Genomic DNA, 21,485 nt, shown 5'->3' on the forward strand with positions numbered 1-21,485 from the left:
CATTTTGGTTATGGTTTTAGACTTTCTCTGAACTTACAATGATCTATCAAACATATATTCATAATCACAGAATTTTTGTTTCCTTTTCATAAAAATAACATCATATACAATATTCAGTCTTCTTATATGTAACCATAAGCATCTTCCCAGATGAGTACAAAATGAAACACTGTTTTTAATAGTTCCATAGTACTTTGATATGGCCTTACCATAATATTTTCAAACTTTTACCCTATTAATATCAAATTGTATCTAGGATTTTGCCTCCATAAATAATGCCACAAAAAGTATTTTTTTTAAAAGTCTTGATTGTGATGGATTATATTAATCTTTGAATAATGAACTCAGCTTTGCATGCTTAAAATAAATCCCATTTTGTTGTGGTATAAAATTATATATTGTTAGATTTGATTTGCTAATCTTTGTTGAGGATTTTTGTGTCTATGCTCATGAGAGATATCAAACTGTATTTTTTCTAATATTATTGTTTGTTCTTGATCTATTCTAATGCTACCCTCATAATGAATCAGAAACAGAAAGAATGCTTTCTGTTTTCTGGAAGAGATTGTGGAGAATTGGTATAATTTATTCCTTAAATGTCTTATAGACTTCACTAGTGAACCTATTTGGACCTGGTATTTTCTGTTTTGAAAGATTATTAATTGATTCAGTTTTTATGTTAGATATGTGCTTATTCAGATTGTTTATTTCTTATGTGAGTTTTGGCAGATTGCATCTTTCAAATAATCGATCCACTTTTCTTCATTAAATTTGTAGTTATAGATTTTTTTATAATATTCCTTTATTACCCTTTTAATGTCCATGTGATCAATATTGGTGGCCCCTCTTTCTCTTCTGATATTAGTAATTTGTTTTATTTTTAATTTAGCCAGAGGCTTATCAATTTTATTGATATTTTAAAAAGACCAACTTTTTTTTCCTCTGTTGATTTTGGTTTTGTTTTGAACTTCATTGATTTCTGTATTAATTTTTATTTTTTTCTTCCTTGGGTTTTAGTTTTTTTCCTAATCTCCTGTGGTGGAAGACTTGATTATTGATTTTTAGATCTATCTTAGCATGTACATTTAGTGCTATAAATTTTCCTCTAAGCACTGCTTTTGCTTCATTTTACAATTTTTGATAAGTTGTATTTTCATTTTCACTTCAAAATATTTTTAAACTTCTCTAAAGACTTCTTTGACCTCTATATTTATGAGTCTGAGAGAGCATTCTTTTTAATTTAAGGTGTCTTATGGCTCTGAATGTGGTCATTCTTGGTGAATGTTTTGTGTGAACTTGAGAAAAATGTATATTCTGCTGTTGTTGGATGAAGTATTCTATAGATGTCAGTCATATTTAGTTGGTTAATGGTGTTCAGTTCAGCTTTATCATGCTGAATCTGTCAATTAGTTACATTGTGTTGATCTTCAAATATATAAGTGGATTTATCTATTTCTCCTTGCAGTTCTCTCAGTTTTTGGTTTGTGTATTTTGATCCTGTTGGTTGGATTGTCTTTTTGGAAAAATTATCCCTTTATTATATAAAGCCCTGCTGTGATAGTTTTCCTTCCTGTGAAATGTGTGTGAAGTTAATATAGCTACTCCAGCTTTCTTTTGATTGTCAGTGTGATGTATTTTTTCCCATTCATTTTAATCTTTGTTCTTATGTTTAAAGTAGGCTTCTGTAAGTAACATAATTAGGTCCTGTTTTTTAATCTACTCTGATAATCTTTTTTTTTTTTAAAAGATTTTATTTATTTATTTGACAGAGAGAAATCACAAGTAGGCAGAGAGGCAGGCAGAGAGAGAGAGAGGGAAGCAGGCTACTCTGATAATCTTTTAATTGATGTAATTAGATTGTTGATAGTGATTATTGATAAGGTTGGATTAATATCTACTATGTTTGTGATTGTTTTTTATTTGTTGCACTTGCTCTTTCCTTTCTTTATGCCACTCTTTATCTGCCTTTTGTTTCCTCCCCCAACCCCATCATATGTGTGTTTTAGTCTGTTTACATCTGGTACATTTTGTCTTAAAATAATCACACAGGACTAAAGTCTTTACATGGGTCACCATTTAATCCTCCCAGTAGCTGTAGGGGGGGCTTTGTTTTAATTTTAATTTAGTATAATGGGAGTGACTGTTTATTGTATTTACTATAGACTTAATTCACTTAAAAATTATCTTTCTGCCTGCAAAAGTAACATGTACTGGCAGTGAATTTGGGAAGGAAGAAGGCAGTAATAGTAATTAGGTTGAGAGAGAGCATGGAATGAGGGTTAGGCACATGAGTCCTGGTTCTAAACCTCTTGCGTTCACATCCCAGCTTTATTACTCAGTCACCACACTTCTCTGTGACTGAGGTTTTTTTCATCTGTGAATTAGAGATAATCATCACCTGCCTCATAGGGATGTTGAAATTTTAAACAAATTATCATATGTGAGGCACTAAGGATTAGCTTTTAGTGTGCACACATGAAGGGAGTTTGTGCTGTGCATGTTTTCTTCAAATACCTGACAAGTTTTATAGAAGGGAAGCTTTCTGAATTCCTACCTGTCTTAGGCAGGAGAAATCTATTTTTCTACTTGGTTGGTAACTTGACTGGGTAGAGACTGCATTTTTTCCTCTAAAAGTTTCTAGAACCTGATGTTTCCTGAGAGTGTAATTTATTCTAGGAACTTTTACTTAGGAATTAGCTAGACAGTTTTTTTATTTTTAAATTTTTTATTTCTTTTCAGTGTAACAGTATTCACTGTTTATGAACCACACCCAGTGCTCCATGCAATCCGTGCCCTCTCTAATACCCACCACCTGGTTCCCCCAACCTCCCACCCTCCAACCCTTCAAAACCCTCAAATTGTTTTTCAGAGACCATAGTCTCTCATGATTCACCTCCCCTTCCAATTTACCCCAACTCCCTTCTCCTCTCCATCTCCCCTTGTCCTCCATACTATTTGTTATGCTCCATAAATAAGTGAAACCATATGATAATTGACTCTCTCTGCTTTCACTCAGCATAATCTCTTCCAGTGCCGTCCATGTTGCTACAAAAGTTGGGTATTCATCCTTTCTGATGGAGGCATAATACTCCATAGTGTATATGGACCACATCTTCCTTATCCATTCGCCCATTGAAGGGCATCTTGGTTCTTTCCACAGTTTGGCGAACGTGGCTATTGCTGCTATAAACTTTGGGGTACAGATGGCCCTTCTTTTCACTACATCTGTATCTTTGGGGTAAATACCCAGGAGTGCAATGGCAGGGTCATAGGGAATCTCTATTTTTAATTTCTTGAGGAATCTCCACACTGTTCTCCAAAGAGGCTGCACCAACTTGCATTCCCACCAAGAGTTAAGGGGGTTCCCCTTTCTCCACATCCTCTCCAACACATGTTGTTTCCTGTCTTGCTAATTTTGGCCATTCTAACTGGTGTAAGGTGGTATATCAATCCATCAGAATCCTAGAGGAGAACATAGGCAGTAACCTCTTGGATATCAGCCACAACAACTTCTTTCAAGATATGTCTCCAGAGGCAAAGGAAACAAAAGCAAAAATGAACTTTTGGGATTTCATCAAGATCAAAAGCTTCTGCACAGCAAAGGAAACAGTCAACAAAACAAAGAGGCAACCCACAGAATGGGAGAAGATATTTGCAAATGACAGTACAGACTAAAGGTTGATATCCAGGATATATAAAGAACTTTTCAAACTCAACGCACACAAAACAGACAATCATATAAAAAAATGGGCAGAAGATATGAACAGACACTTCTCCAATGAAGACATACAAATGGCTATCAGACACATGAAAAAATGTTCATCATCACTAGCCCTCAGGGAGATTCAAATTAAAACCACATTGAGATAGCTAGACAGTTTTATGCTGAAGACTTGCATCCTTTGGCACAGGGTTTTTTTTCTTCTGTTATGTGTTTGATCATTTTTCTGCTTCTGCTTTCTCTTTCTGCTTTCTCTTTACTGTATGCATCTGTGAAGGGGATGTTGAATTTCCAAGAGTGACCATACCTTAACTTTTCCCTCTTAATCTTTGTTTTGTATAAAGAAGCTGTTCTTGACAACCACTTTTAATTTCTGAGGGTTCTTGGCCTTGCTTTGGTACTTTCTTCCAAACTTGTCAAATGGACAGGGTTTTCCTGCCTAGGGAGTAAGGGCCTGATAGCTAGAGCCTATGGCCCAGTGAGGGAGGGGCCCCTCTGGTCCAGAATGCTGACTTCAGTCCTTTGACTACCTGTCTGGATGGATACCAGATGGGTGTTCTTAGCCACATCTGACCTGACTCTAGTTGAGTTTGAGCATCTCATTGGTGTTATGGAGATATGGTTTTGGCTGCTTTCATTTTATGATAGCAAGGTTTCTTTCCATACCATTTCTCTGTTTGTTTTATTTTTTTCATTGACCTGAAGTGTTTTATGCACACAGTAAACATATAAGGCTTAGTATCAAAAACAGTAGTTCCTTCTTTGTTCTCCAATGCAACTACTTTTGGCTGCTTTAGATGATCATTAGTTAATATACTTCTAATACTTGTTTTAATTTAAGGGATAATCCATTGTTTTCTTTCTCCCTATTCCTCCCAGCCACCTACAGAAACACAGCTGGGTCCCTCCTCCCAACTCCTTGCTGCCCATCAGTAGTGCAATACAGTTGAACAGTAACCTTCATTAGGGTCATACTGTATCTACCTGTAATCTTCACAGCCCAGCTGTGTGATTACTTTTTTTTCCCACAACTTCTTATTTTCTCTGGAATTAATAATTTTCTTTAGCATATTTTTTAAAATTTACTTCTATTTCTTTGTTAAATCTTTCCTATTAAATGGTCTTTCCTATTAAATCCTTTGTATATTCAAGTACTGGACAAATTCTATTGATTTTAATTTTATTAAAAAATGTTTTTAAAGCTTTCTGACTTTATTTAAGACTGGTGCTGGGAGTGCCTGGATGGCTCAGTCATTATGTGTCTGATTTTGGCTCAGGTCATGATCTCAGGATCCTGGGATCCAGCCCTGCATCAGGCTCAGTGCTCAGCAGGGAGTCTGCTTGTCCCTCCCTGTCCTGTGCCCTGTCCTGTGCCCTGCTTGTGTGTACTCTCTCTCTCTCTCAAATAAAATCTTACCAAAAAACAAACAAACAAACAAACAAAAACTGGTGCTGTCTTGGTCTGATGGATAGCTTTTATCCTGGTAACAACCTTTATATATTGCTATTTGTTCTATGGAAATTATTTGTTCTAAACTATTTGCTATTTGTTCTATGGAATCTATTTGTTCTGTGGAAAAGTGCCACTGGAATTTTGATAGGAGTTGCCTTGACTCTTTACTGTATGTCATATTAACTTTTTAATAATTTTCCAGTTTATGAGCACAGAATATCTTGCCATTTATTTGTATCTTCAATATGTTTTATCAGTGTTTTGAAGTTTTCAGTATACATGTCTTTACTCTGGTTAAATTTATTTCTAGGGTTTTTTTTTTAATGTGACTTATTACCTTTTTGATTTTTCTTGTTCATTATTAGTGTATAGAGGTACACAGTATTTTTGCATATTCTCTATTCTGAGGATTTAATGAATTTATTTATTCTAACAGTTTTTTTGGTGGTCTTTAGAGTTTTTAGTATGTAGTATCATGGGGCCTGTGGACAGTGATAGTTTTAATACTTTTATGATTTGGATATCTTTTATTTCTATTTCTTGTCTAATTGCTGTGGCTGAGACTTCCAATATTATGTTGAATATAAATGATGAGAGTGGACATCCTACTCAGCTTTCTCTGTTGAGTATGATATTTGCTGTGGGTTTGTCGTATATGGCCTTTATTATGTTGAGGTGTGGTCTCTCTTCACCTGCTTAATTGATAGTTTTTATAACAGATGATGTTGAATTTTATCAGGTGCTTTTACTGCATCTATTGAGATAATATATGATTTTTATCCTTCATTTTTTTAATATAGTATATCATGTTGATTTGTGGATGTTGAACCATCTTTGCATTCCTGGAATGAATCTCACTTGATCATGATGTATGATACTTGTATTATTGAATTTGATTTGCTGATACTGAGAGTTTTTGCATCTATGTATTAGGGATATTGGCCTGTAATTTATTTTCCCTTTCTTTCTTTCTTTCTTTCTTTCAAGGTTTTATTTATTTATTTGACAGAGAGAGAGATCACAAGTAGGCAGAGTGGCAGGCAGAGAGAGAGAGGGAAGCAGGCTCCCCACTGAGCAGACAGCCAATGCAGGGCTCGATCCCAGGACCCTGAGCTAAAGGCAGATGCTTTAGCCCACTGAGCCACCCAGGCGCCCCTGGCCTGTAATTTTCTTTTTGTGGGGTCTTTGTCTGGTTTTGGTGTCAGGGTAGTGATGGCTCATAAAATGAATTTGGAAGCTTTCCTTTCTCTGCATCTTTTTGGAGGACTTTAGAAAGAATATGTATTAAATCTTTGAATGTTTGGTAGAATTCATCACTGAAAAGCCTTCTGGTTTTGGAGGTTTGTTTGGGAGGTTTTTGATACTAGTTCAGTTTTAGAAATCAGTCTGTTTATTTTTTCTATTTCATGATTCAGACTTGGGAGATTGTTTCTAGGAGTTTATCCATTTTTTTTCCTACATTGTCCAATATGTTGGTTTATAATTGTTTGTAGTAGTCACTTATGATCCCATTGTATTACTTTATTTCTGACTATTTGAGCTCTATTTCTCTTGTTGAGTTTATTTAATAGCTTTTCAATTTTATTTATCTTTTCAAAGAACCAACTCTTTTTTTTTTCTCACTGTAGATTCTTTTTTTTTTTAACAATTTTTTTCCAATTTATTTATTTTCAGAAAAACAGTATTCATTATTTTTTCACCACACCCAGTGCTCCATGCAAGCCGTGCCCTCTAAAATACCCACCACCTGGTACCCCAACCTCCCACCCCCCCGCCACTTCAAACCCCTCAGATTGTTTTTCAGAGTCCATAGTCTCTCATGGTTCGCCTCCCCTTCTAATTTACCCAAAAGCACATACCCTCCCCAATGTCCATAACCCTACCCCCCTTCTCCCAACCCCCCTCCCCCCAGCAACCCACAGTTTGTTTCGTGAGATTAAGAGTCACTTATGGTTTGTCTCCCTCCCTATCCCATCTTGTTTCATGGATTCTTCTCCTACCCACTTAAGCCCCCATGTTGCATCACCACTTCCTCATATCAGGGAGATCATATGATAGTTGTCTTTCTCCGCTTGACTTATTTCACTAAGCATGATACACTCTAGTTCCATCCATGTTGTCGCAAATGGCAAGATTTCGTTTCTTTTGATGGCTGCATAGTATTCCATTGTGTATATATACCACATCTTCTTTATCCATTCATCTGCAAAGAAGACATCCAGATGGCCAACAGACACATGAAAAAGTGCTCCATATCAAAGAACCAACTCTTAACTTCGTTCATATTTTCTATCATTTTTTTAGTCTTGATTTATTTTTGATCTGATCTTTATTACTTTCTTCTAACTTTGGCCTTTATTTTTTCCCCCCTAGTTCCTTTAGGTATAAAGTGAAATTGTTTGATAGTTCCTATTTCTTGAGAGAGTCGAGTATTGCTATGAATTTCTTCTTAGAACTACATTTATTGTATCCCAGATTTTGGTATGTTGTATTTCTGTTTTCATTTGTCTCTAGGTATTTTTCCATCTTTAATTTCTTCTGTGACATAGTATTTTGGTGACATGTTAATCTCCACATAATTTATAGTTTTTCCAATTCCCTTTTGTAATTGATTTCTAGTTTCATACCTTTAGGGTTGGAAAAGATGCTTGATATTATTTAACTCTTATTCATTGACACTTGCTTTGTGGCCCAACGTGTTATCTGTCTTGGAGGATGCTCCATGTACACTTGAGAAGAAGGTGTATTCTGAATTTTGGATAGAATGTTGTATGAGTGTGCACATGTGTGTTTATATACATATATATGTATACATATATGCATGTATAGAGCTGTTAAGTACATCTGGTTAAATGTATTATTTAATCCAATTATTTCTTTACTGCTTTTCTGTCTAGATGATCTGTAATAACTGTGATGTTAAAATCCCCTACTATTATTGTATTACTATCAGTTTCTCTTCTTCGATCTCTTAATATTTGCTTTATATGCTTTGGTGCTTTTATGTTGGGTTCATATATTTATGTTATATCTTTGTGCTAGACTGACCCCTTTATCATTATGTAATACCCCCCTGTCATTTATTGCAGACTTTGTGGTTATTGTAAGGTTCACATGTATCATCCTATGTATATAGTTATCTATTTTAAATTGATAGAAACTTAAATTTGAACATATTCCAAAACTCTACATTTTTACTTCTCTACCATATTTTATGTTTTTGATGTCAACTTTTTTTTAAGCACATATCCCTCTATTTTTTCTTTCTTTCTTTTCTTTTTTTTTTGAGTAGGTTCCACGTCCAGCATGGAGCCCAGTGTGGCACTTGAACTCACGACCCTGAGATCAAGACCTGAACTGAAATCAAGAGCCATATGCTTAACTGAGCCACTCACGCGCCCCTTGATTCAACTTTTTACAACTTGTTATTTTATGTATCCTGTAACTAATTATTGTAATTGTAATTAATTTCACTACTTTTGTGTTTTGCCTTTTTAGTAGCTTTAGAAGTAACAATTCTAACTTTAGCTATACCTTTCCTAGTGAGATTTTTACTTTCATATATTTTGCAATTAGTGCCATTTTCCCCCCAGCTTTAAAAAGTCCCTTTAAGGTTTCTTGCAAGGCTAGTTTAGTAGTGATGAGCTCCTTTAGTTTTGCCTGTTTGGAAATCCTTTATCTTCAATTCTGAATGATAACCTTGCCCAGTAGAGTATTCTTGTTTGGAAGTTTTTTCCTTTCAGGAATTTGGGTATGCTATGTCACTTATAGCATGCCAAGTTTCTGTTGAGAAATCTACGATATCCTTATAGGGTTTCCCTTGTTCATTTATAAAACAAATAACAATTTGTTTTATTCTTGCTGCTTTTAAGATTCTCTCTTTAACTTTGAAACTTTTAACATTTTAATTATGTGTCTTGGTGTATCTCTCTTTGGGTTCATCTTGTTTGGAACTCTGGGTTTCCTAGACCTTGATGCCTATTTTCTTTCCTAGATTGGGGATGTTTTCAGTCATTATTTCTAACAATAAGTTTTCTGCACCTTTTTCTCTTTTCCTTCTAGGACCCTTATAATGTGAATTTGAATTTTATTCTATTTGATGTTGTCCCATGATCCCTTAGGTTATCTTTATTTAATTTTTTTTTCTTACTATATCCTGGTGTATTTCATCGCTTTGTCTTTCAGCTTTCTGATCTATTTTCTGTTTTGTCCAGTGTTCTGTTCAACACCTCTAGTATATTTTCCAGTCCAGTTTTTGTGTTTTTTGGGTCTTTGACTTTTGCTTGGTACTTTGTTATGTGTTCTGTCTCTTTATTGAGGTTCTGTGTTTATCCATTCTTCTGATTTCAGTGATCATTTCTATGACCATTAATTTGAATTTTTTTAATCAGGTACTTATGTCCATATCATTTTCTGAAGTTTTTTTTTTTTGTTTGTTTGTTTCTTCTGTTTCCTAATTTGGCTTGGCTCTGTTTTTTTTCTATGTATTAGGTGAAATGCAGGCACTTATCTCAGTCTTCAAACAGTAGCCTTGAATAGGTGATGGATCGCTTGTTCAATGTTGTCCTGGCTCTTGGTTGTCTTTCAGACCTTTGTGATTATCTCAGTTGTCTGGTTTATTATAAATATGCCCCCTTTTTGAGGGCTTTTCAAGGCCTATCCATGATTGAAGGGGATCATAGCACCCAGTTTCAGTCTGATTAAAAGCCAGACCCTCAGGCCAGCTTTGAAAGTGTGCAAATATATTTAGTCCTCTGAGGTCACATTTGTAATCATTGCTGGCCTCCAGGTCAGATATGGAGATTTTCCCTGAGTGTGAGTCACAAAAATCTGAGTTCCAGGTGATGTATATGATCTTCTCTGGGAAGTCTTATTCAGCTGTAGTGAGGCCAAAGGGGTGTGTGAGGATGGTGTTTCCCTGCTTTTGTTCCCTTGGAGTGCCTCCTTAGCCTCTTGATTGTGGGAAACCTGAAGTTTGTTCCTAAGGTTAGAGCTATAGGCTGAGTAAATGGGCCTTTTTCCCAGAAGACTGGGATTGTTTCAGTTTGCTGTTTGTGCAGGGCCCTGGGATTGATGGCCTGCCAAGAAAAGTCTTTCCAGTTGTTATAATCTGGTGGAGCTCTGGAGAGTCAGCCCTATTGGCCATCAGGGCCGGATAATCAAGGAGTGTGGATTGTGTTCATCTGCTGGCTTGAGCAAGACAGTTAGAAGGTGTAGAGAACAGGGCACACTTCGCTGCTTTAGAAAGACAACAGGAAAATATCTTGAATGTATGTTTCCATGGGCTTCTGTAATGGAACAGGAGAGTGCCTTGTCTGTATTCTGGCTTTAGGATGGGAATAGGAGACTGGCCTGACAGTTCATGCTCATGTTCCAGCTGGGAAGTTGGGGAGTACTGCAACTCTCCACCTGGATTCAGCAAGTACCACAAAAGCTCATGCCTGCTGTACCAGCAAGGTGGTGGTAGCCCTGCTAGTAGGCCACGTGCAGAGTGCATCTGTGGCATCTACCATCCTCATTTGTCTCTGTCTTCTGCCCCTCTGGCCAGTGCCCCCACATTAGCAAATGAGTCTCTTACATACAGTCTAGGGGCCTTTCCAGACTACTGTTTCCTTGCTAGGTCTTGGAGGAGACCACAATCCCTTTAAGAGGGGAGTCTGTTTCTTTATAGCACTTTTAGACTCCCTGGTGTTAGTTTTTTTGTTTTTTTCAAGCCAGGTGTTCTGTGGGTTTATTTCTCTGGTGTACATTTTAAGAGTGGGGTCCCCAATGTGGGGGACCAACCTTTTTCTCCTCTGGGAGATGCATCTGTGTGGTGAGATCCCTTCTTGTGTGTTGCCATGTCATGAATGGGTGTTTTTTGGGAGACTGTCTCTACTTCTCCTGTTTTGGTATGATCCTTTTATCCTTTGTTGTGAGAATCAGTTCATTTAGTTTTTAGATCTCTCTGCATAGGGAAATGATCTTAGGTAGGTGTAGATTGGGTGTGTTGATGGGAGGAGGACTTTTCCTACCACTACCTTGGATCACCCCCTCTAGGAGCTTGCTTTTTAAGTTTCTTACCATCTAAGAAATTTCCTCAGCTTTATTTTCTAGCCCTTAGATTAAGATTGAGATTTGCATTTCTTAAGTTATATTTTTTCTATAAGAGAACATTCTTAGTCTACTATCTTATTCTTTCTTGTTTCATGAGTTTAAATTCTTTTACAACCATGAAGATACAAAGTTCTCATTTTTCATTTTCTTTTTTCCTTCCACATTGATTTTTCTATTTGTTTTCTTAACTTCAGATTTTAGATGAGAGATTTCTTCAGATACTTAGAAGTTGGTAAATAGCTGTTTGAAAACTGTGTAGGAACCTCATTACTGTGGGAAAACTGTGGGACCACATTACTTGTGGCCTTTGCTGTCAGAGAATTTTGTCATGGATTTGTTTGGGGAACCTCTCATATCGGCCTCTGTAGTCTTTGTTCTTGTCAGATTCCATAGAGAAGGCTCCTATAGCTAGCTGTCTACAGAGAGTAAAAGCCTAGCAGAAAAAGATGACTGAGTGGAGAAAATGGTTTTCAAGTTTTACCGTATAAGTTTTGATTTAACCCTGTGGTACTCTAAACTGTTCTTGATCTTTGCCTACTTTCCAAAAGATACAATGGGGTGGCTACATGGAATGTGGAAGGGAGGCTTGTCAGACTTCTTTTTAAGTTGACTTTTAGGTGTCAGCTCTTCTATTTTCAGTCCCATGTCTACCCCTAATTCCAGAGATAGTTGCTACCACCAATTGGACTTTTTTGAGAGGTTCTGTGAAATAAATTGTGTTGTGTTTTCTATATTGTGGCTGATCATTCAGTTTTTCCAGGTTCTGAGTTACTTCTTTCTTTCTACTTTCTAGATTCCAAAACATTGTTACTGTCACATCCTTTCTTTTTTCCTTGACAACCGTAAAAGCCTTCTGAAAATTCCCTTTATTTTTGCATTTTAGTATGTCAGGAGGCTGTAGATGTGAACATATGTCAATCTACCATATTCAAACTGGAAGTCTTTTTCTATATAGATAACAATTCTTTTGTAAATGAAGAAGACTAATTTTGTGTTCTGAGTTTTAAGGTTTCTTTTTATTGTTTATCACTTCCCTATTTCAGTGGGTTTTTTTTTTTTTTGCTATATAGATATGCAGTTATCTAGTGAATTTTCCCCCAATTATTAGTATTTCTGTTTTTAATTTTTAAAAAATTTAAAAAAATTTTTATTATGTTCAGTTAGCCAACTTATAGTACATTATTAGTTTTTGATGTTTTCAATGATTCATTAGTTTCCCTTACCTTGAACAGATTGGACAGATTACATTAAACAGATAAGACATTAACTATCAGTTTTCTTGGAATCACCATTGTGCTATGGTTGTTTCTGATTAATTATTTATATTGGTAAAAGACAGGAATCATCTCAAATTTCCAATAATGAGAGGCTGATTGATTAAATTGTGTTTGCACAAAGGAGCACTTAGCAGCTGTGCAATGGGAACATGGAATTTTTATATGTATTGCTGTGGAGTTATCTTCAGGATATCCAAGTGAACAAATGAAACACTAAAGGATGTTTCAGAATGCTACCTTTTATATAATGGAAGGGAATATGAATAAATAAAATACTGATATTTTTCAAAAGGAGTGGTAAAAGGGTAAACTGAAAAGGAAGTTTTAGAGGAAGAGAGAAGAACATGTGGATAGGGAAGTTGAGATGGAAGATATATGGGTTATACCTCCATTGTACTTAAATTTGACTTCAGAATCATGTAGCTGTTTTACATGCTAAATGTAATAGTTAAATAAAAAAAGAAAAATTCGCATTTCAAAGAAATTCAGACAAATAGGAATAATTGAATTTAACCACCAAACAAGTTAGTGACCTACCCATGCAGTGGAAAGAATTACCTCAAGTGACCTGATTTGAACATTTCTAGTGGGATACATCATAAGGTTGAAAGAAAAAATTCTTAAAGTAATCTTAAACTGTTATCAGTATGTTTTGAAACTATTATGAACATACTCTAAAATAAAGCAAATAAATAATGAGCATCATAAGGAATTAGAATAGAGAATTAAAGAATTAAACTTGAATTTTAAATTCATAATGGAAATATAAGTATTAATTTATTTTTCTTGTGCTTTTCTCAGAAGTACCACTGAAGAGACCTACAAATAATGACAACCCCTTAGCAATGAGTTGGCACCCAGGTTGTGGTCTCTAAATATCTAAATTTTTGTTATTGTTGTTTTATCTTGCAAGAGGATGAAGGGATCCTTGAAGGTAGTTGTTTCTGGATTGGGCTGGGAAATATGCAAGGTGATCCCGAGATATCTTACCATTCTAGAAAGTAAAGAAATTATCTAAGACTAAAGACATATGATCAAAAGTACCCCCAGGCTACCAGAAGGGGCCTCCTACTGGTTTAAGGTGGATAATTTGAGGATTAAAAAAATGACTTTACTGCGCCTGGGTGGCTCAGAGGGTTAAGCCTCTGCCTTTGGCTCAGGTCATGATCTCAGGGTCCTGGGATCGAGTCCCGCATTAGGCTCTCTGCTCAGCAGGGAGCCTGCTTCCCTCTCTCTCTGCCTGCCTCTCTGCCTTCTTGTGATCTCTGTCTGTCAAATAAATCAATAAAATCCTTAAAAAATAATGACTTCAGGGGCACCTGCGTGGCTCAGTCTTCGGCTCAGATCATGATTCCAGAGTCCTGGGATTGAGCCCTGCATTGGGCTCCCCGCTTGGCAGGAAGTCTGCTTCTTCCTCTCGCACTCCCCCTTCCTGTGTTCTCTCTTTTGCTGTGTCTCTCTCTGTCAAATAAATAAATAAATCTTAAAGGAAAAAAAAAAAGACTTTAATGATTGACATACATAAAGCATACAAAAATAATTTTAAAAATACACTAAAATTAAAAAAAGAAAACAACATTGTCAGTTATCCATTAAGGTTGTGAAGACACCGACTCATCATTTTTCAAATTGATTAGAAATGTTCAGATTCTTTTTTTCAATTTCCTGTCAAACTCTATTTTTTTTTAAAGATTTTTTGTTGATTACAATGAGTGTGCAAGCATGAGTATGAGTGGGAGGAGCAGAGAGAGTGAGAGAGAATCTCAGGCTGAGTCTGTGCTGAGCTTGGAGCACAATGCAGGGCTCCATCTCCTGACCTGAGCTAAAACCAAAAGTTGGACACAACTGATTATGCCACCCAGGTGCCCCTGTACAAACTGTATTTAATATAACTCTTAAGTTACTGAGGATAAAGTTCTTTATAGAAAAAATTAAAAATCATCATTTGGTAACTCCTAATGAAATAGTTGATTTAGGAAGTTATCATGAATTGGTGCTAAAACCATTAGGTGAAAGGCTTGATGTAGGGAGAACTTCCCACTGGAGAGTTCAGGCTCATACCATCTGACCAGTTGATTTTTTAGTACTATTAAACATGGGACAACCAAAAAAAAAAAAAAAATGGGACAACCAGATCTGTATCTAATGAAGTGATGCAGTAGGAGGTACACAATAGCAACCAGTTATGAAGTTGTTCGGCCAAGAAAAAGAAATTGAACTTTAAACCTCTAGATATAATTATCAATTATGGAAATATGGAAAAGTAGAGGAACACATTAAGTGACAGCATGGTGAAGCAATTATGCAAATAAAGAATGGATAGGAAAAATATGTCACTTCTCCAAATTAATGGCATGGTTATGAAAGAAAATAGGGGGCCTAAATGGTCACAGTAACTTAATGTACTCTGTGAAACTTGTTTGAATTTTCATTTATACAAATATGTTATAAGGAGTACCTAATCAGGAGAATCTTGATATAGGTGAATTATCAGATAATATTAAAATTATAGTTTTGTTAGTTGGGGTATTAGCGTGTAACATAGAAACCTTAATCACTGTTTGACATTTAACCTATAATATTCCAGTAGAGGTGGGTAGAGGCAAAGGTCAGGGAATAGATAAAACAAGACTGGTAAAATGTAGGAACTTTGAAAGATGGGTGGAGGTACATGGAGAGTCAGAATCCTGTCCTATCCGCAGCTGACTGTAACGTGTGCTGCTCTGGAGCTAGATACGCTGGGTTTGAGTCCAGGCGCCACTTCTTATTAGCTATATGATATTTTTAAAGTTATTGAACTCCTGTAAGCTTTAACTATATTACCTATTTAAAAAATGAAGAATATATCTACTTCATAGGGTTAGTGTAAGGATCAAATGAGTTAATACATCTAAAATACTTAGAACAATGCCTGGAATATTAAGTATTTACTATGATTTTCTTATTATTACTGTTAAAGTGTCCCAGCCTCTGAAATAAAGGAGCTACGTCCTATTAATGACGTGGGAGCTCAGAATTATGTTTTTACTACAATCAAGTGAAGTTACATATGGCCCTGGGCCCATGATGTCTATAGCTTTTTAAGTGTATAATTTTGCTTTTTTCAATCTGTGTATTCCTTCCTCTTGTCTCCTGAAACTGCTCTCCTTATTAGACAGTTATCTGTACATGTGTTGGAACGGGAATGTTGACATGTTATAGAACAGCTAGAAAACTAAAGAGGAGCCAAGCAAATGCAAAGTTTGTGATATGGCTAGACTTTTTGGTAGTACTTTAAGAGGTTGATTTATAACCTTGGAATCACTTTTAGTCTGTCGTGTTTTAGCCCTACAGGTGCTCATATAATTGCCCAATTTTCGAAAAAACTTCTTGATGAAGATATTTCTATTTTTTCTGGATCGGAAATGTTGCCTGTGGTTAAAGGAGCTTTTATTTCTGTGTGTCGTCAAATATATGGTACATGTGAAGGCTTACAGGTGTTAATTCCTTATTGTTTGCATGAGTCTATAGCAAAGGCATGGAAGAAGGTAAGAAATTTCAAACTTTTTTTCCTCTCTGCAAATCTTTATTTCAAATATAGTCACTATTGTAATGTAGTTTTAATCTTTTACTGGGGCAAATATGATTTTCTTAGCATCACAGTACTCTAGGGAACATAATGCTTTTTAATTTGGTACAGGATGACTTCACCTCATTTCCTATGAGGGCAAAGTTCTAGGACCAAACTGAGCACTTCAAAGTCTTTTCTCGTGGTAGGAGAGACATTAGATAATTATCTTTGTATAAACTGATAATCTTTTTTGGAAGCTATTTCTGAGCGATTTTTACAGACAGCTGGGGCTTTGTTATGGACACTGGAGATTATAATGTAGCAAGAGTCAAATGTAGTATGTTTCAGTACTAAGCCTTTTTTCCCCACATTTATATACTTCATTTAAAAATAATTTTAGATGATATATAATTAAAAACCAAATAACTTAAAATTTGAAGGTAATTTAATTTTAATTATATTAAGGATCAACTGTAAAAATGTATCATGAGATCTTATGAATAATGCTGTCAATAAAAAATAATGTAATCTGTTGTATTTTAGACAAGTTTGCTATCAGAAAGAATTCCTACTCCAGTAAAGGGTTTGGATTCTGTTTCTTCGGTAAACCAGGAATCCCAAAACATGTAAGCACAATTGACTAAACTTACCTGTTTTTCTACATTTGCTGAAATAATTTAAATGAGAATGTAATTGAATAGTGTAGCAAAAATGCACCTGAAACTAATATCACAGAGTATGTTAATTAATTGGATTGAAATAAAAACTAAAAAAAAAAAATACAGGAAGGAAAATGTATATGTATAGGATTAAGGAAAATTACATGTGGGGGAACTTTAAAGATCATGTCATACTTGTACCTTATATCTAGCATTACTTACAATACTTGCTTTAAGGGATATTCTTTTTTTTTTTTTTTTAAAGATTTTAATTTATTTATTTGACAGAAATCACAAGTGGGCAGAGAGGCAGGCAGAGAGAGAGAGAGGAGAAAGCAGGCTCGCTGCTGAGCAGAAAGCCCGATGTGGGGCTAGATCCCAGGACCCTGGGATCATGGCCTGAGCTGAAGGCAGAGGTTTTAACCCACTGAGCCACCCAGGCGCCCCAAGGGATATTCTTAAGAAAAATTTAAAAATAGCATTTCAGGTAGATATAGTTTAAAGAAGTTAAACAAAAAGTCTTTTTCATTTCCTTAACAATATAATGGTTTAACAAATAGTTAATTCTTCTGTAAAAATCAGCTAAAATTTTTACTGATAGTTGTCACAAAATTAAAACCATTGCCATTTCGTATGTGTGTGGGAGAGAGGAGAGGAGAACATTTCTGCAATTTTTGAGGTAATTGTTAGATGTTTTCTTTTCTTTTCTTTTTTAAAAAAGATTTTATTTATGTATTTGAGAGAGAGAGAGAACAGAGAAATGGGGATGGGTGGTGGGGGTGGCAGAGGGAGAAGCAGACTCCCCACTAAGCAGGGAGCCTGACGTGGGCTCCATGACAAGACCTGAGACCGTGATCTGAGGCTAAGGCAGCCGCTTAACTGACTTAGCCACCTGGGCACCCCAGATCTGCTCTCTTTGAAATCTTCTATGATTTGTCATTTTTCATTTTATTTATGCATTCATTTTCTAATTCATTCCACTATATATTGGACCAAGTGCTTTCACTTCTTGGGGATACCTGTATGCCTTACGAACTTACTGTGTCATGTAGAATAAATAAATACAACATGGCAATATAGTATGCTAAATTTATATTGTGGGGCCATGTGGGATCCATTGGGAGGCACCTTGTGGGGGAATCTTTCCATAAGAAGTTGTGGGGAAATCTTTCCATAAGAACTCCACTTTCCATAGAAGTTAAAGAGAATAGATGCTAATTGACTAAATACTGAACATTATTTCAGATGGAAGAAATAATATGGTCAATAGGCTAGAAGAGGGAACATGATTAATGTAGTTAATACATTTTACTCTCAGTGATATTTTTAGATTCTGAAGTTTAAATGTGAAGGAGCTAATAAATTATATGCCACTCCTTCCCTCCCGAGTTGTGAACAGAGTAATAATGATAAAGAAGTCAAACGAATCAAAACACTGAATAACAGAGGGTTCCTAAAATCTCAAGAATTAGATTACCCTTCTGTCACATTGGCCGTGTACAGCTGTAGGCTTCCCTCTAAAGCAGAGCTTACAAAGATCAAACTTAACTACATAGTAGAACAGAGCAGAATGTGTGTTTCCTCCAGGTAGCTGGATCACAAACAAGTAGACTGAGAGAGAGTCATTGCTTAGCTAGGCATTCTGAGGTTATTCCACAAATCTCCTGAGTCCCTTCTAGGGGATGAGTTAATGATTAGGAGGGCCAAGCAGTGTTAAACTGGGGAATGTGCTTCGTGTAGAAACTTGATTCTGGGGGAAAGGGAGGATCTCTCAAAATATGTCTTAGAACTCTCAAAATCAGAATCTCTCAAAATAAGTCTTAGAAATAAAAGATTTTATAGAGTTTTTGATAATATATAGAGTCAGAATTATTAATTTCATTTTCATCATCAGAGTTTAGTTAGCTCATAGAGTTGAATGTCTCCTGTTCTTTTGTGTTAATTGAGAAGTCAGTATGACATAGACATTATTTGTTCCTTCATAATTTGGTTAAACTTGAGTGTAAAACCATCTGTGTTAGTTAACTAGAGTATCCTAATGCCAGTACATAGCAGATTCCTAATATGTTTCTTTTCCTTTGAAAAAAAAAATTCCAGTTTAATTAACATATAGTGAGTGTTCTATTAGTTTAAGGTATAGTGATTTACCAGTTCCATACATTACTCAGTACTCATCATGGTAAGTGTACTCTTAAATCCCTTCAGCTATTTCATCCATCACCCCACCCACCTCCCCTCTGGTAACCATCTGTTTGTTCTCTAGAGTTAAGAGTCTGCTTTTTGGTTTGTCCTTTTTCATTTGTTTTGTTTCTTAAATTCCACATATGAGCAAAATTACGTGGTATTTGTCATATTTCACTTAGCATTGTATTTTGTAGCTCCATCCATGTTATTGAAAATAACATGATTTCATTCTCTTGTATGGCTAAGTACTATTCCATTAGGTGTGTGTGTGTGCACACACATATATATACACACACACCACACACATGCACACTTATATACATACTACTCTTCTTTCGTCTAATGATAGACACTTTAACTGCTTTTGTGTTTAGCTATTGTAAATAATGCTGCTATAAACATAGGGTATACATCTTTTTAAATTAGTGTTTTTCTGTTTTTTGGGTAAATACCTAGTAGTGGAATTAAGAGAATCTTTTTTTGTTTGTTTCCTTCCCTACTTTTCCCCTCTTCCCTTACTGTTTCTCCCTACTTAAGTTTTTCTGTTCATTTCTTCCTGTCTAGTTTAATGTTTTTTTTTCTTTTTATGGTCATATTTTAAATAAATATTGTGTTGGAATTTTGAGGCTCCTGTCAGTGATGATGTAAATATCACAGATAGAACTAAAGAACTAAAAAATAAATTGATCATGTGCTCATTTCTAGAAATAAGGCTCTGTCTGTGGCTTCCTGTTGCCCTAGGCTTATGGCTTGCCAAAGCCCCACTTTTAGAGCCTGTGTTATACATACAGAAGCATTTCATTATATGTAATACTATTTTATTTTATTTTAATTAACATATATTACTTGTTTCAAGGGTATAGGTCTGTGATTCATCAATTTTATATAATTCACAGTGCTCACCATAGCACATACCCTCCCCAGTGTCCCATCACCCAGCCACCCCATCCCTCCTGCCCTCCTCCACTCCAGCAACCCTCAATTTGTTTCTGGAGATTAAGAGTCTCTAATGGTTTGTCTCCCTCTCTGGTTTCATCTTGTTTCATTTTCCCCTCCCTTTCCCTGTGATCCTCTTTTTTCTCAAATTCCTCACATCTTCTTTATCCATTCATCTGTTATCTGTTGATGGACATCTAGGCTCTTTCCATAGATTGACTATTGTAGACATTGCTGCTATAAACATTGGGGTGCATGTGCCACTTCATATCACTACCTTTGTATATTTGGGGTAAATACCCAATAGTGCAATTACTGGGTTATAGGGTAGTTCTATTTTCAACTTTTTGAGAAACCTCCATATTATTTTCCAGAGTGGGCACACTAGCTTGCATTCCTACCAACAGTGTAGGAGGGTTCCCTTTCTCTTCCCTTTTCTCTGTATCCTTGTCACACCTGTCGTTTCCTGACTTGTTAATTTTAGCTATTCTGATTGGTGGTATCTCATTGAGGTCTTGATTTGTATTCCCTTGATGCCAAGAGATGTTGACCAATTTTTCATGTGTCCTTTGGTCATTTGGATGTCTTCTTTGCAGAAATGTCTGTTCATGTCCTCTTCCCATTTCTTGATTGGATTTTTTGTTCTTTGGCTGTTGAGTTTGATAAGTTCCTTATAGATTTGGATACTTTGGATACTAGTCCTTTATCTGATATGTCATTTGCAAATGTCTTCTCCCATTCTGTCAGTTGTCTTTTGGTTTTGTTGATTGTTTCCTTTTCTGTGCAAAAGCTTTTTATCTTGATGAAGTCCCAGTTGTTCATTTTTGCCCTTGCTTCCCTTGTCTTTAGCGATGTGTCTAGGAAAAAGTTGTTGGAGCTGAGGTCAAAGAGGTTGTTGCCTGTGTTCTCCTCAAGGATTTTGATGAATCCCTGTCTCATGTTCAGGTCTTTCATTCACTTTGAGTCTGTTTTTGTGCGTGGTATAAGGAAGTGGTCCAGTTTCATTCTTCTGCATGTGGCTGTCCCAATTTCTGCAACATCATTTGTTGAAGAGACTGTTTTTTTTCCATTGGACATTCTTTACTGCTTTGTTGAAGTTTGGTTTACCATAGATTTGATGGTCCATTTCTGGGCTCTCTAGTCTGTTCCATTGATCTGTGTGTCTGTTTTTGTGCCAGTACCATACTGTTTTGATGGTGACAGCTTTGTAATAAAACTTGAAGTCTAGAATTGTGATGCTGCCAGCTTTGGTTTTCTTTTTCAACATTCTTCTGGATATTTGGGGGTCTTTTCTGGTTCTATTTAAATTTTAAGATTATTTGTTCCATTTCCTTGAAAAAAGTTGATGGTATTTTGGTAGGGATTGCATTAAACATGTAGATTGCTCTAGGTAGCATGGACATTGTCACAATATTTATTCTTCCAATCCATGAACATGGAACGTTTTCCCATTTCTTTGTGTCTTCCTCAATTTCTTTCATGATTATTCTATAGTTTTCTGACTACAGATTCTTTGCCTCTTTGGTTAGATTTATTCCTAGGTATATTACAGTTTTGGGTGCAGTTGTAAATGAAATTGACTCCTTAATTTCTCTTTTTTCTGTTTTGT

At 35.8% G+C, this 21,485-nt stretch overlaps 1 protein-coding gene across 3 annotated transcripts in view; it reads left to right on the top strand.

Moving 5' to 3' along the window:
• Positions 1 to 21,485, top strand: part of TBC1D32 (TBC1 domain family member 32) — a 230,443-nt gene that overhangs the window by 49,065 nt on the left and 159,893 nt on the right. For all 3 annotated transcript variants that reach the window (XM_044249741.1, XM_044249731.1, XM_044249751.1), the window contains exons 17-18: positions 15,873 to 16,074; positions 16,641 to 16,723. In XM_044249741.1, the coding sequence (XP_044105676.1) occupies positions 15,873 to 16,074; positions 16,641 to 16,723 (285 nt within the window). The remainder of the gene's footprint in view (positions 1 to 15,872; positions 16,075 to 16,640; positions 16,724 to 21,485) is intronic.

The sequence above is a fragment of the Neovison vison genome, chromosome 1 (assembly GCF_020171115.1).
Source record: "Neovison vison isolate M4711 chromosome 1, ASM_NN_V1, whole genome shotgun sequence".
Lineage (NCBI taxonomy): Eukaryota > Metazoa > Chordata > Mammalia > Carnivora > Mustelidae > Neogale > Neogale vison.